General features: G+C 36.6%; 1 protein-coding gene across 5 annotated transcripts in view; it reads left to right on the top strand.

The window, feature by feature from the left end:
• EPHA5 (EPH receptor A5) overlaps positions 1-13,975 on the top strand; it is a 385,548-nt gene that overhangs the window by 358,697 nt on the left and 12,876 nt on the right. For all 5 annotated transcript variants that reach the window (XM_043447888.1, XM_043447887.1, XM_043447885.1 and 2 more), the window contains one exon: positions 9,361-9,554. In XM_043447888.1, the coding sequence (XP_043303823.1) occupies positions 9,361-9,554 (194 nt within the window). The remainder of the gene's footprint in view (positions 1-9,360; positions 9,555-13,975) is intronic.

Below are 13,975 nucleotides of genomic sequence, written 5' to 3'. Positions count from 1 at the left end.
CAATCTCTTTTACTCATTGGGAAAGACCCTGATACTGGTAAAGATTGAAGGCAGGTGGAGAAGGGGTCGACAGAGGATGAGATGGTTGGATGGCCACATCAACTCAATGGACATGAGTTTGAGCAAACTGAGGGAGTTGATGAAGGACAGGGAAGCCTGGAGTGCTGCAATCCATGGGGCTGCAAAGAGTTGGACATGACTTAGCGACTGAAAAACAGCATGAATACATAGTTAAGCCCATAAGTTACAAAGTGTTTTAAAAACTTTTTTAAGCAATACATTTAAAAAAAAATTTAAGCGCTCAGGTTTCGTTTTTTTCTCTCCTTTTATGTTTTATCTTTTTAATTTTTAATTAATTATTTTAACTGGAGGCTAATTGCCTTTAAATATTGTGGTGTTTTTTGCCATACATCAACATGAATCAGCCATGGGGCACATTTGTCCCACCATTCTGAAGCCCCCTCCCACCTCCCTCGCCACCCCAAACTCTGGGTTATCCCAGGGCACCAGCTTTGAGTGCCCTGCTTCATGCATCAAACTTGCATTGGTCATCTGTTTTACATATGGCAATATACATGTTCCAATGCTGTTTTCTCATTCAAATTTCTAACACCATCTCTGTTAGCCTAAATCTTACCAGGGAGGCCTGGCGTGCTGCGATTCATGGGGTCACAAAGAGTCGGACATGACTGAGCAACTGAACTGAAATCTTACCTTTAAGGTGGCAAATATCTTTGACTCCAGAAGGATGTGAACTCACCTTGTACTGGATGCGCCTCCCTTTCTCTGTCAATTTTTTGTTTGTTTATTTCAGTTTCTGATGGGATAGAATGATGTGTGTATATGTATATAGCATTGCTGAAGTTTTTAATGGCAAAACAAAAAAGAACAGTTTATGGTAACATACAGCATACTATAATTAACTAAAGTATGAGGAGTTTAGTTCTCACCCAAATACTCCAAATTACCAATATTTGACAGCAAATTATTCTTGGTCTCAATGAGTCTACTGGACAAATGATTATTGGTCTTCTAAGGATAATGCTGCCTTTGGATGCAAGTAAGTAGTTTAGGGACTGGTAGGTAACTTCATGGAAATTCTTACCCTTTGGGAAAAAGTGAGACATAAACAAATATCAGTCTAAAATTTCCATACCTTGCTATTTAAAAACAACTAAAACAAAAATCTTAAATTAAAAGAATAGAATAATCTTTGATTCTATAACTGTTGGTCAGCTTCAGTTATTATAAAGGAAATGGATTTGAACAGAAGATTTCTAAGATCTTTCTAATCTCTGGAATTCTCTAAGATTGCTGTATGAAGAAAAATACATACTTGATACATTTTTAATAGCTATTGGAAACAGGGAAGAAATACTAGGGGAAAAAATCAGTCTATATGAAACTATTTCTATGGCATTTGAGATAATTTCCAGAAATTATTAAACTCCAGTCACTTTGGAGGAGCTTCGTATCTATGAAGTAACTGAAGGACTCATCTGTGAAGGTTCGAGTAAATACCAAGCAACATAAGCATTGACAGTCAATGTAGAACCTAATTCTTCAGAGCTCATTCTGATGCTTGAAGTTTCCCTACCAATTTCCTGCCACTCACTAATCCAGCCTACACTTTCACATCTCCTGTGATGAAGAATGCACTATCTTTCAAAATAGCTCATTTTAATTCTGGATATTAATTTTTTTTCTTATGGTGGAAGAAGTCTGACTCCATGGAGTAGTAGCCATACCTGTCCCAAATTATTTTCTGGGGAGGTAATAATTTCTCATTTCAGTAGAGCGACTCAGCGCTTAGATAGAAAGATCTACATAATTGCATGCCAGAGAAACTTAGATGTGAATCTTCCCACAGCCACTTGTTACTTGTGTGAATGTGTGCAGTGGTTAACCTTCTGGAATGTCACATGTTTCACTTGTAAAATGTGTATTAATTCTTATTTTGCAGATATGTGTTAAAAATGAGTGCAGATAATATACATATATTTTGCATCTTAGTACCTATGATATCCCCAAGTCAATGGACATAAACTTGGGCAAACTCCAGGAGTTGGTAAGGGACAGGGAAGCCTGGTGTGCTGCAGTCCATGGGGTTGCAAAGAGTCAGAGATGACTTGGCGACTGAACAACAATCTATGATATAATGCCTGGACTAGTTTAGATCTCCAAGAAGCCTATGTCAAGAGGAAATTCCATATACATGGTATTATTAAAGGGAATACTTGTGAGGAAAAAGAGGAAGGGATGAGAGGAAGCTGGGAGAGATGTCAGACTGTGATGCAAATCTGGTCCCAGATAGATATCAGAGGAAGGATGGTGGAGGCCAGCATCTGAGACCAAAGTGTACCTCTAAGAGAGGTTGCCAAGGCTGCCAAGGAGTCCCCAAGCCAACATTGGCTGTTGTAGGAGGCTCATAGGAATGCGTCTATCTTATCAGTACCATATTCAGTAATTGACTGGGAGTAATCTATCCAAGGGCTTTCCTGATAGCTCAGTTGGTAAAAAAAAAATCTGCCTGCAATGCAGGAGACCACAGTTTGATTCCTGGGTCGGGAAGATCCATTGGAGAAGGGATAGGCTCCCCACTCCTGTATTCCTGGGCTTCCCTTGTGGCTCATCTGGTAAAAAATCTGCCTGCAATGCAGGAGACCTGGGTTCAATTCCTGGGTTAGGAAGAGCCCCTGGAGAAGGGAAAGGCTACCCACTCCAGTATTCTGGCCTAGAGAATTCCGTGGACTGTCTAATCCATGGGATCACAAAGAGTCAGACATGACTGAGCAACTTTCACTTTCAGTCTATACAAACCATGGCCTTGGTGTAAATATGATGATGGATTTTAGAGGTGTTAGGGTTAAGGTCTGTAGGTCAGTTACCATGCCTGCAAGTGAAGATATGTGAGACAGATTTTTGTGGTTGCTATGCTCCACTTTTTTTGCAACACAAAGCAACTTTTCGACACAAGTTCCAGAAGCATCTGTTCCATGGTTCTGTAGGCTTTTCTTTCTGAAGGAAAATTCAGAAGAGGCCAATTACAGACCAAATTGTAGCCCCTCAGCTGATCTCAGGACCTCATATAGTTCTTAACCTCTCCCTCCTCCAGCATCCATTCTGACTTCCCATCACCAACAACCTGGCAAATCATGGTGGCTTAACTGGTAGGCTGAATCAGTCTTTCATTCTTGGAGGTAAGCATTTTCTGTTCACAGTTGTTATAAAGAAGTAACAAGAGAGCCCCTTCGAGTTTTACCTGGGGTCCACACAAATTTCTCCTTGCCCCAACTGTGTGAAAGCAGTTCAAATGCTTCCTGCTCTTCAGTATCAATAACCTTGGTCATCATGGTGAAAGACACCTCTTCTCTTGTGCTTGTACCTGGGCACAGGTGGTCCAGAGTGCCCTGGGTCACATCTATAACCTGTTGTCACCTGGCAAGAGTCACTGGGAATAAAGAACAATGTAGAAATGTCTGATTTAATACATAAACTGCATCCCGAATAATGACACCTAATCCTATCAAACGTTGCCCCCATGTTTGTGCTTCATTGGTGCCTTTCAAAGCCTTCCAGCATTCTGTGAGGTTTGTTGCTTCTGGATAATGAACTGTGTATAGTGGTTGCTGGAACCAGCACATAATAGAGAATTTTCAGAACATTTCCACCTGAATGAGATTGTGTCGGTAGCTTGCAGCTGAAATAAAGGGAGTGTTTATATCGGATAAGTATTTGATTCATTATAGTCTTTGCAGGCAAAGATGGAGAAGCTCTATACAGTCAGTACAAACAAGACCTGCAGCTTCTTGTGGCTCAGATCATGAGCTCCTTATTGCAAAATTTAGACTTAAATTTAAAAAAGTAGGGAAAACCACTAGGCCATTCAGGAGTTTGGAGTGTTAGTTACTCAATCATGTCTGACTCTTTGTGAACCCACAGACTGTAGCTGCTAGGCTCGTCTGTCCATGGGAACCCCCAGGCAAGAATACTGGAGTGGGTTTCCATTCCCTTCTCCAGAGGATCTTCCTGACCCAGGTATGGAACCTGCATTGCAGGCAGATTCTTTACTGTCTGAGCAACAGTGAAGTTCCAGTCCCAGGTATGACCTAAATCAAATCCCTTACAATTATACAGTGGAAGTGACAAGTAGATTCAAGGGATTAGATCTAAAAGACAGAGTGCCTGAAGAACTATGGTTGGAAGTTCATAACATTGCACAGGAGGCGATGATCAAAACCATCCCCAAGAAAAAGAAATACGAAAAGGCAAAGTGGTTGTCTGAGGAGGCTTAAAAATAGCTTAGAAAAGAAGAGAAGTGAAAGGCAAAGGAGAAAAGGAAAGATATAACCAACTGAATGCAAAGTTCCAGAGAATAGCACAGAGAGATAAGAAAGCCTTCTTAAATGAACAATGCAAAGAAACAGGAAAACAATAGAATAAAAAAGACTAGAGATCTCTTCAAGAAAATGGGAGATACCAAGGGAACATTTCATGGAAAGATGGGCACAATAAAGGACAGAAATGGTATGGACCTAACAGAAGCAGAAGAGATTAAGAAAAGGTGGGAAGAATACATAGAAGAACTATACAAAAATAGTCCTAATGACCCAGTTAACCATAATTGTGTGGTCACTCACCTAGAGCCACACTTCCTGGAGTGTGAAGTCAAGTGGACCTTAGGAAGCATTACTATGAACAAAGCTGGTGGAGGTAATGGAATTCCAGATGAGCTATTTCAAATCCTAAAAGATGATGCTGTTAAATTGCTGCACTCAATATGCTGGAAAATTTGGAAAACTCAGCAGTAGTTACAGGACTGGAAAAGGTCAGTTTTCATTCCAATATAAAAGAAAGGCACTGCCAAAGAATGTTCAAACTACCGGACAATTGCACTCATTTTGCATGCTAGTAAGGTTAGGCTCAAAATTCTTCAATCCAGACTTCAACAGTACATGAACCAAGAACTACCAGATGTTCAAACTGGATTTAGAAAGGGCAGAAGAACCAGAGATCAAATTGCCAACATCCATTCATCATAGAAAAAACAAGGACTTAAAAAAAAAAAAAAAAAAGCCTTCTTCTTCATTGACTATGTGAAAGCCTTTGTTGTGAATCACAACAAACTGAGGAAAATTCTTAAAGAGTTGGAGTACCAGACCACCTTACCTGTCTCCTGAGAAACCTGCATTCAGGACAAGAAATGACAATTAGAGCCGGACTTAGAACAACTGACTGGTTCAAAATTGGGAAAGAGTATTTCAAGGTTGTATATTGTCACCCTGCTTATTTAACTCCTATGCAGAGATATCATGTGAAATGCCAGGCTGAATGAATCACAAGCTGGAGTGAAGATTACCTGAAGAAATACCAACAATCTCAGATACGTAGATGATACCACTCTAATGGCTAAAGTGAAGAGGAACTAAAGAGTCTCTTGATGAAGGTGAAAGAGGAGAGTGAAAAAGCTGGCTTAAAACTCAACATTCAAAAATCTAAGATCATGTCATCTGATACCATCACTTCATCGCAAAAAGAAGGGGAAAAAGTGGAAAGAGTGGCAGATTTTATTTTCTTAGGCTTCAAAATCATTGCATAGAGTGACTGCAGCCATGAAATTTTTAAAAAAGGCTTGCTCCTTGCAAGAATAGCAATGACAAACTTAGACAGTGTATTACAAAGCAGAGACATTATTTTGCCAACAAAGGTCCTTATTGTCAAGCATATGGTTTTTCCAGTAGTCATGTATGGATGTGAGAGTTGGGCCATGAAGAAGGCTGAACGCTGAAGGGTTGATACTTTTGAATTGTGGTACTCATGAAGAGTGCCTTGTTCGGCAAGAAAATCAAACCAGTCGCTGCTGAAGGAAATCAACCGTGAATATTCATTGGAAGGACTGATACTGAACCTGAAGCTCCAGTACTTTGGCCATCTGATGTGAAGAGCCAACTCATTGGAAAGGACCCAGATGCTGGGAAAGGTTGAAGGCAAGAAGAGAAGGTGACAGAGGATGAGATGGTTAAATAGCATTACTGACTCAATGGACATGAATTTGAGATAATGAAGGACAGTGAAGCCTGGCATGCTGCAGTTCTTGGGATTGCAAAGAGTCAGATACGACTTAGCAATTGAATGACAACAACAAAGCAATGTTATAAATCTATTTTCCCCTCAAGAAGAGAAAGTTGTTGCATATTTACCAGCATATCCTTATGTATGTGAAAAGCTCACAGATCCTTCACTATGATGTGGATATTCTAGTTACATGATATGCTAGGTGTGAGTTCATGTTTGTGGATCAGGCATTCCAACCTATATATACTAACTAGAGCTCTGTGGGTAGCAAAAGCAAACCATTCCCAAAAAGTATGTACCTGAAAGATGAACCCACTGATACTTACATGATGGAAAGGGCCCATCAGAGTCACCACCAGGTAATTACTGCCTTATCATAATAGTGCTCAGTGTTGGGATGTATATATTGGAAGGAGAGGCAGCATTCTTTAAATTGTGTTCAGACTATTGATTTACATGTCAGTGCCAAGAAAATGCATAGCGTATGACAATATTTCAGATATAAAGTCTGAAATGGTACCAGGTTGTCTGTAAAAATTCTGGCTATCTTTTTATTTATTTTTTATCTTTTCATTTGTTCATCTCAATCATGTACATTAAGAAATATAATTCTTATTATATATAAGTCAATTAATTAGATTATGATTCATTGGCCATACATTGTAAATTTTATGGTAAAATGAACAGCCTACATAGAACTTTGGTAGATTTCTATCTTTTCACAAACCACCAGAGTAGTAATGCCATTCATTTCTCCCTCAAGCTGTGAAAGGAACAATAGGTAAAAATGAAAAAAACAAAAACAAAACAAAACTGCACAATGTCCAAATATAAAATGTAAAATTATAGCACTAAATCTATTTTAAATATAAATTCTAAAGATGAATTTAGAATTAAATTCAATGACCTAATTACTGGGCCAACTTCTAAGTTAACTTAGAGACAGAGTATTATATCTATATATAAAATTACAGCTGAAAATAAAATTAAGTAATATATTCTTGAAATAATTTCTCAGATCAAATAACTTACAAATTCCTTTAAAACTAAGGAATTGGTTTAATTTATTCATTTCATGATCACATATAACAGCAGTCCCCAGGGTTTTTGGCAGCAGGGACAGGTTTCAGGGAAGATAATTCTTCCATGGACTAGGGTATGGGATGTTGGGAGAGGAAAAAAGAGGGTGCATGATTCAAAGACATTACATTTATTGTGCACTTTATTTCTGTTATTATTACATTAGCTCCACCTCAGATTATCAGGTTTTAGATCCTGGAGTTTGGGGACCCCTAACTTGTAAGACTAGCTGATCAGAGAAGGAAAGAAAATAATTTTTAAAAATAGATGTCAAAGAAAAAAAATAGGCATAATTAAGTGTCATAATTAAGTATCAAGTTTTGAGGACAAGCACATTATAAGGATATATCAGGTTTTATGTTAATATGAATGACTATTTTCACTGCATAGTAAAATACTTCATGATATAAACTCTATTAAGGCATTTAATTCTGCTACATAGACATTATTATAGAATAACCATTGTCTTTATAAACAATGTAGAGTCTTATAATAAGCAAATTAATAAATGAACTTTCATTAATATAGGAGTGCAAATGGCACTTTTAATTTTTACTATTCATTTATTTGATACTAGTGATAACAATTTCTCAGAATCAATTTAGCACTTTTTTCTTTTGTAAATTTTTGATTAGTACCTATTTCTTATTTGTTGGTTTATTATTTTACTTCTCAATACTGCGTGAGATTTTAATACACAAGATATGTTAACTGTATGTTATAATTTTTAAAATATTTCCTACTATGATTTGCCTTTTAACTTTTTGTTTTGTTTTTGAGTCAACTAAAGCAGTAGATGACTCTCAGAGTCCTTGAGTTCTTTTTATTTCTTTGCCTGAACTTAACTATTGGTGCTTCTCAGGAACCTTTATTTTGTGTCCTTCCCAGGGAGCTATAAACTACACCTGCCTTCAAGCTGTGACCGAGTGCTGATGACCCTCACATTCATGTTATCAGCCCAAATATCTCCTGTACTCCAGCCAGATTCCTGCTAATTGCCATCTGCAGTTGCCTAAACTTACTTCAAATAAAACAAGCTCCAAATTATACCTGTCAACATTTCCCACCCCCATAAATGTTCTTACCTAAAATTAACAGCAAAAGTCAACCAGCATGAAAGGCTTGAACTTCTTTTCTCTCAAAAATTTTCTCTACTATCCCCTCTACCCGTGTGTGATAAATGTCCCTGAAATCTGCCATTTTGTCTTCATCCATCTGCCCCTGCTTTTGTTCAGATGTTTTTTCCTTTATCATTAGAAGACTGATTTCTCTCCAACCTTTCAAAATTGTCTTTATAAACTCTCTATTCTAATCCTATTTTTTCTAATTATGAGGTCAAATCTTAACAATCATTAAGAAAATATTCAAATAGGATTTGAGAAATATGCTCATCATTATTGGTTTTTGGTATCATTTAAATATTAGAATTTAAATAATTGAATGAAATATATATTATTGTTTGATAACATAAACAATTCTCTTCTGGAGTTAGATATTTTGATGGCAGCAGCAACATTAAGAATGTTTTTGATTAAAAAAAAAAAATCTCACAATTAGATTGATGCTTATATGTGTGGTTGCATTTTAAATCAATGATGTTTGTAATGCTCACACAACTAAACAGTCATTCCAAATTCCAGACTGAAAACAGTAGATGATAATAAACAGCCAGACCTTGATATTATTAAATGATAGATGAGACAGTTATGCTAATTTAGCCTTTGACTTATCCATCACTTGCCATCCAAAAGTCTCTTTAGAAGTAAAATTGTGCTTCTATTATTTTAAAAAATGTGATTCTACACATAATTTTTCATTAAAAAGACATTACATTTTCAGAGAAATCACTAGAAAAGTTAATCTCTATTTGATTCCAGAATGTGAGGATAAATAAAGCATGAACTATTTGCTTTTATGTCAATTAATTTTACAAATAATTCTTTATCAAGATTTTAGGTAAAAATGATTACCATTTATTTTCTTTATCATAAGTGAGGAAAGCCTATCTTATATTGTATGATAGCCTATTATTTCTTTTCATCATATTTTGCAGCAAAAGGAGTAATGGGGAGTGTTAGAGGCAGTGATGCTGGTTGTTATTGCAAGAGTAAGAGTAAGGATACAACTGAGCAGTGGGAAATTTCTCAAGCTATTCTGTATTTAATCTGTGGCGTTGGGGGACCTGTTCTCTTTCACTTTACACAGGTGATTAAAGCCGTAGAGGAAGGCTACCGTCTGCCAAGCCCCATGGACTGCCCTGCTGCTCTCTACCAATTAATGCTGGATTGCTGGCAGAAAGATCGAAATAGCAGGCCTAAGTTCGAAGAAATTGTCAACATGTTGGACAAGCTGATCCGTAACCCAAGTAGCTTGAAGACACTGGTTAATGCATCAAGCAGGTACAAGGCCAGACTGGGGAGATTTTTCTGAATATTGCAAATTCAGATTAATGCCACAGATATCAAGTTAATGAAATTATTTTTGTACACAAACTAGCCTATGAACTTATATTATAATAATTTATTTGAATATGGTTTTTGCATAATGTTCTTTACATGAATGAAATATAAATGATTATTCTTGAAAACACCTATACCTAATCTAACAGTATAACCTACAAGTTTCAGATAAATGTTAATTGTAGTCAAATTCAGATAATATTTTTTTAAAATCCCCAAATATATTTACTCTCCAGTGCTTTGAACCCCACATAGGTTTGGATGGGGAGACCTATAAGATTATAAGATCATGGGAAACAGCCAGTTAAGCACTGATAAAATTTTAAATCAGAGATACATAACAATTACTCTTGATTTCCCTAGCTAGATTTCTCAACCTGTCATATTCTATAAACATCAACAACTCCTTAAGGGACTCTTTCCTCTTATCCAGTTGAGTATAGATATTTGGATAATCACTTACTGTGCAGTTTGAACAGGACTTGAAATTAATAAATGAGTAATCTTGTGGAAAAAACTTGTGTGAGCAAATGAGCATTTTCTAAACTTTTCTGAATGCATGTAAATGCATTTAAAAAATGTTACCTTATATAAAGAATTCTTAACTCTTTTACCTGAAAAATTACAAAATTGTCCTCTCCAAAAGTATATCATTTTGATTATGTGCTAGGAAATATACCAGATTATTATTTTCATTATATATAAGGCAGTTATCGTTCTCTACAAGAAAAGGTATCCTGCTGGTAGCTGAATTGACTGCGCATAGTATGAACCAAATGAGAAACAATTTATTGATAAAGTTACATAAGTAAGTTCTGTGACTCTGTTATAAACATTCGTTTACTAGACAAAGAGTCATTTTTAAATACAAATGAGGAATGAATCTTCAAACTCTGTTCAGGCATCATTAGCTTTCTGTGGTAGCAAATGGAGAACGCATCTTAGAGATCACTCCTTATGTTATTCCCAAAATAACTGCTTTTAATTTGTTTGTTGTCGTCTAAAATATTGTATTTCTCTCTAGTTGTTTGAATTATGTTGTCATAAGTTGATGTAAGGAAAGGAAATCGTAAAGAGAAATTTTAAGTTCTAAATTGTATTCATTTCAACATCATCATTGTAGGTTGGGAGCAGTGAAAAATATCCAACAAATTTTCATATTACTCTATATGTGTATTACATAGAATTCAGCTTGCTAGGTTTCATTTTAACAGATTTAGCTTAAGACTCTAAGGCCAACCCTCTGTATGTGTGGACGCAGAGCGCTGAATCTACTACATCATTTTATATAAGAAACTTGAGCATCCATGGATTTGGGTATTAACTGGATGGAAGGCCGGTCCTGGAATCAATCAGCTGCAGTTAGTAGGGGGAGGGCTGTACCACTCTTTACCTGATTTTGTGTTCATTCATCTACAAGTCCTGGTTCTCAAAGGTGTTAGTTCCTGATTCACTGTCTCTTTCTCTCTGTTCCTACACATGTCACAAAATCAGGTGAATTGAGTAACCATGTAGATGATATTCAAATATTTCTCAATACCTTGAAATTTTCTCCTTCAATGATTTTGGTCTCTAACCCACCTTGAACTCTTTTTCATAGTCATATTCTAGATTTTGCTATTATCCCAAATTGCATCTCTTCTATTATCTCAACTTCAAGATCCTTTTCTCCAAATTCAACAAATCTTTGACTATACTATTTATTGACTACAAATTACTACAAAATATCTATTTATTCATCCAAAAATATTTATGTGTGTATTCTGTGTCAGGCTGTGGAGTAGGTGCTGAGTATGCAGAAATGAGCAACAAACTCTTGCAGGAGAGAGAGATGAAATAAAATAAAAACTTAAAAAAAACTTTAGTTTTAGAGTGGAGAGTGAGAGTAAAATTTAGTAGAATAACTATAAGCTAATGTGCTTGTGCAGATAAGACATGATGATGTCTTCAACTAAGTTGGTGACAGAGAGAAGTGGTCAGATTTGCAATATATTGGAAGTAGAATAGATAAGAAACACAATTAGAGATGTGAAGGGACTGAAGACAAGGAAGGAGCAGACAGTTGTATCATAGACTATAAGAACGAGGACTTCAGGAGGAATTGGATGTGTAGAAGATGAGTAGTGTGGTGTTGGATGTGTTGTGATTAGAATCCCAAGAACTAAGGAGTCATGAAGTAGACATGTGAATATATGAGCAACTTAGGAAGGAGATGAAAATCAGAGAAAAATAGATGATGTTTGAAGCATGCAAGTGGGTAAACTCCCCAAAGTTAAGTAATAGCCTGAGTAGAGAAGATGTAGGGCCGTGTCCTGGCTCCTTCCAAATTTTAAAGTCAAACAGAAGAGCAAGCAAAGGAGATCGAAGAGAAGCATACCATGTTATGGAAGCCACAAAAGAAAGAATACTGATTCAAAAAAGGTTGAGATAAGGTAAGACTGCAAGGGGGAGATGGTAGTAGTGGTGATTGCTGAATGTTTCTGAGAGGTTACTCATGCAACCTATTGGAAAATCTTCACAGATTTTGACATAATTGAGATCATTATTCACCTTAACCAGAGAAATTTTTATAAAATTGGTTTGGAAGAAACTACACCAAAGTAGGCTGAAGTATAAATGGGATGTGAGAAAGTGCAGAGAACATGAGTAGAAAAAAAGGTATTTGTCCTGTTCTAATGGTTGAAACATATATGCAGGTCAGGAAGCAACAGTTAAAACTGGACATGGAACAACAGACTGGTTTCAAATAGGAAAAGGAGTACATCAAGGCTGTATATTGTCACCCTGCTTATTTAATGTATACGCAGAGCACATCATGAGAAATGCTGGGCTCGAAGAAGCACAAGCTGGAATCAAGATTGCCAGGAGAAATATCAGTAACCTCGGATATGCAGATGACACCACCTGTATGGCAGAAAGTGAAGAGGAACTAAAAAGCCCCTTGATGAAAGTGAAAGAGGAGAGTGAAAAAGTTGGCTTAAAGCTCAACATTTGGAAAACTAAGATCATGGCATCGTGTCCCATTACTTCATGGGAAATAGATGGAAAAACAGTGGCAACAGTGTCAGACTTTATTTTTTTTGGCTCTAACACCACTGCAGATGGTGATTGCATATGGAGACGCTTACTCCTTGGAAGGAAAGTTATGACCAACCTAGTTAGCATATTATAAAGCAGAGACATTACTTTGCTAACATAGGTCAGTCTTGTCAAGGCTATGGTTTTTCCAGTGGTCATGTGTGGATGTGAGAGTTGGACTGTGAAGAAAGCTGAGTGCCGAAAAATGGATGCTTTTGAACTGTGGTGTTGGAGAAGTCTCTTGAGAGTCCCTTGGACTGCAAGGAGATCCAACCAGTCCATCCTAAAGGAGATCAGTCCTGGGTGTTCTTTGGAAGAACTGATACTGAAGCTGAAGCTCCAATACTTTGGCCACCTCATGTGAAGAGTTGACTCATTGGAAAAGACCCTGATGCTAGGAGGTATTGGGGACAGGAGGAGAAGGGGACGACAGAGGATGAGATGGCTGGATGGCATCACCGACTCGATGGACATGAGTTTGAATAAACTCCAGGAGTTGGTGATGGACAGGGAGGCCTGGCGTGCTGTGATTCATGGGGTTGCAAAGAGTCGGACACGACTGAGCGACTGAACTGAACTGAACTGAATGGTTGAAGTGTACTGAAGTAAAGTCCCACTGATGGACATTTAAATTGCTATTGATGTTTCTTTAGCAAAAAAGTGTGCATGTAATTTTTGCTATTTTCCTGATTATTTCCTTAGGATACATTTCCAGAAATCATCATCATCATTTCATATATTATTGGTCAAGAGTGTAAATTTAACATAGTTAATAGAATCACATAGTTTGATTAATTCTATTTTGTTTTCTTATGTATTAATATTAAGGGTTACATTTTGTTTTCCAGTTCTACTACTCCTACATGAATTAACAAGCATTCCTATGTAAGAGCATAAAATAAAAGATAACTAATTTCTGGTCTTCTAGGAAATAAAAATAAATGAGCACAAGTTTCTCTAGCAAAGTCTAGAAGCAATTGACTTTACACAAATTATCCTGCATCTCTCTATTTGGTAGCAATTTCTGTATTTTACAAATAAAACCGAAGTAGGAAATAAATACATCTAAATTACTAACATGGAACTTTTAGCTAATGTTTTGTATTACAGAAAATTCAGTTATCAAACCATTATAAGTCATTGTTAACTATGTATAGAAAAAATCTGAATAGGCTGATTTTTGCATTCTGTTTTTTGAATTATTTTCTTCCACGTTAGCATTTGTATATTTTTCTCCTATAAATATTCTTATAAACTCAAAGATCCATTGATAATGAGTTAAT

This window comes from Cervus canadensis, chromosome 26, assembly GCF_019320065.1.
Source record: "Cervus canadensis isolate Bull #8, Minnesota chromosome 26, ASM1932006v1, whole genome shotgun sequence".
NCBI lineage: Eukaryota > Metazoa > Chordata > Mammalia > Artiodactyla > Cervidae > Cervus > Cervus canadensis.
This window is presented reverse-complemented; position numbering and strand designations above follow the sequence as displayed.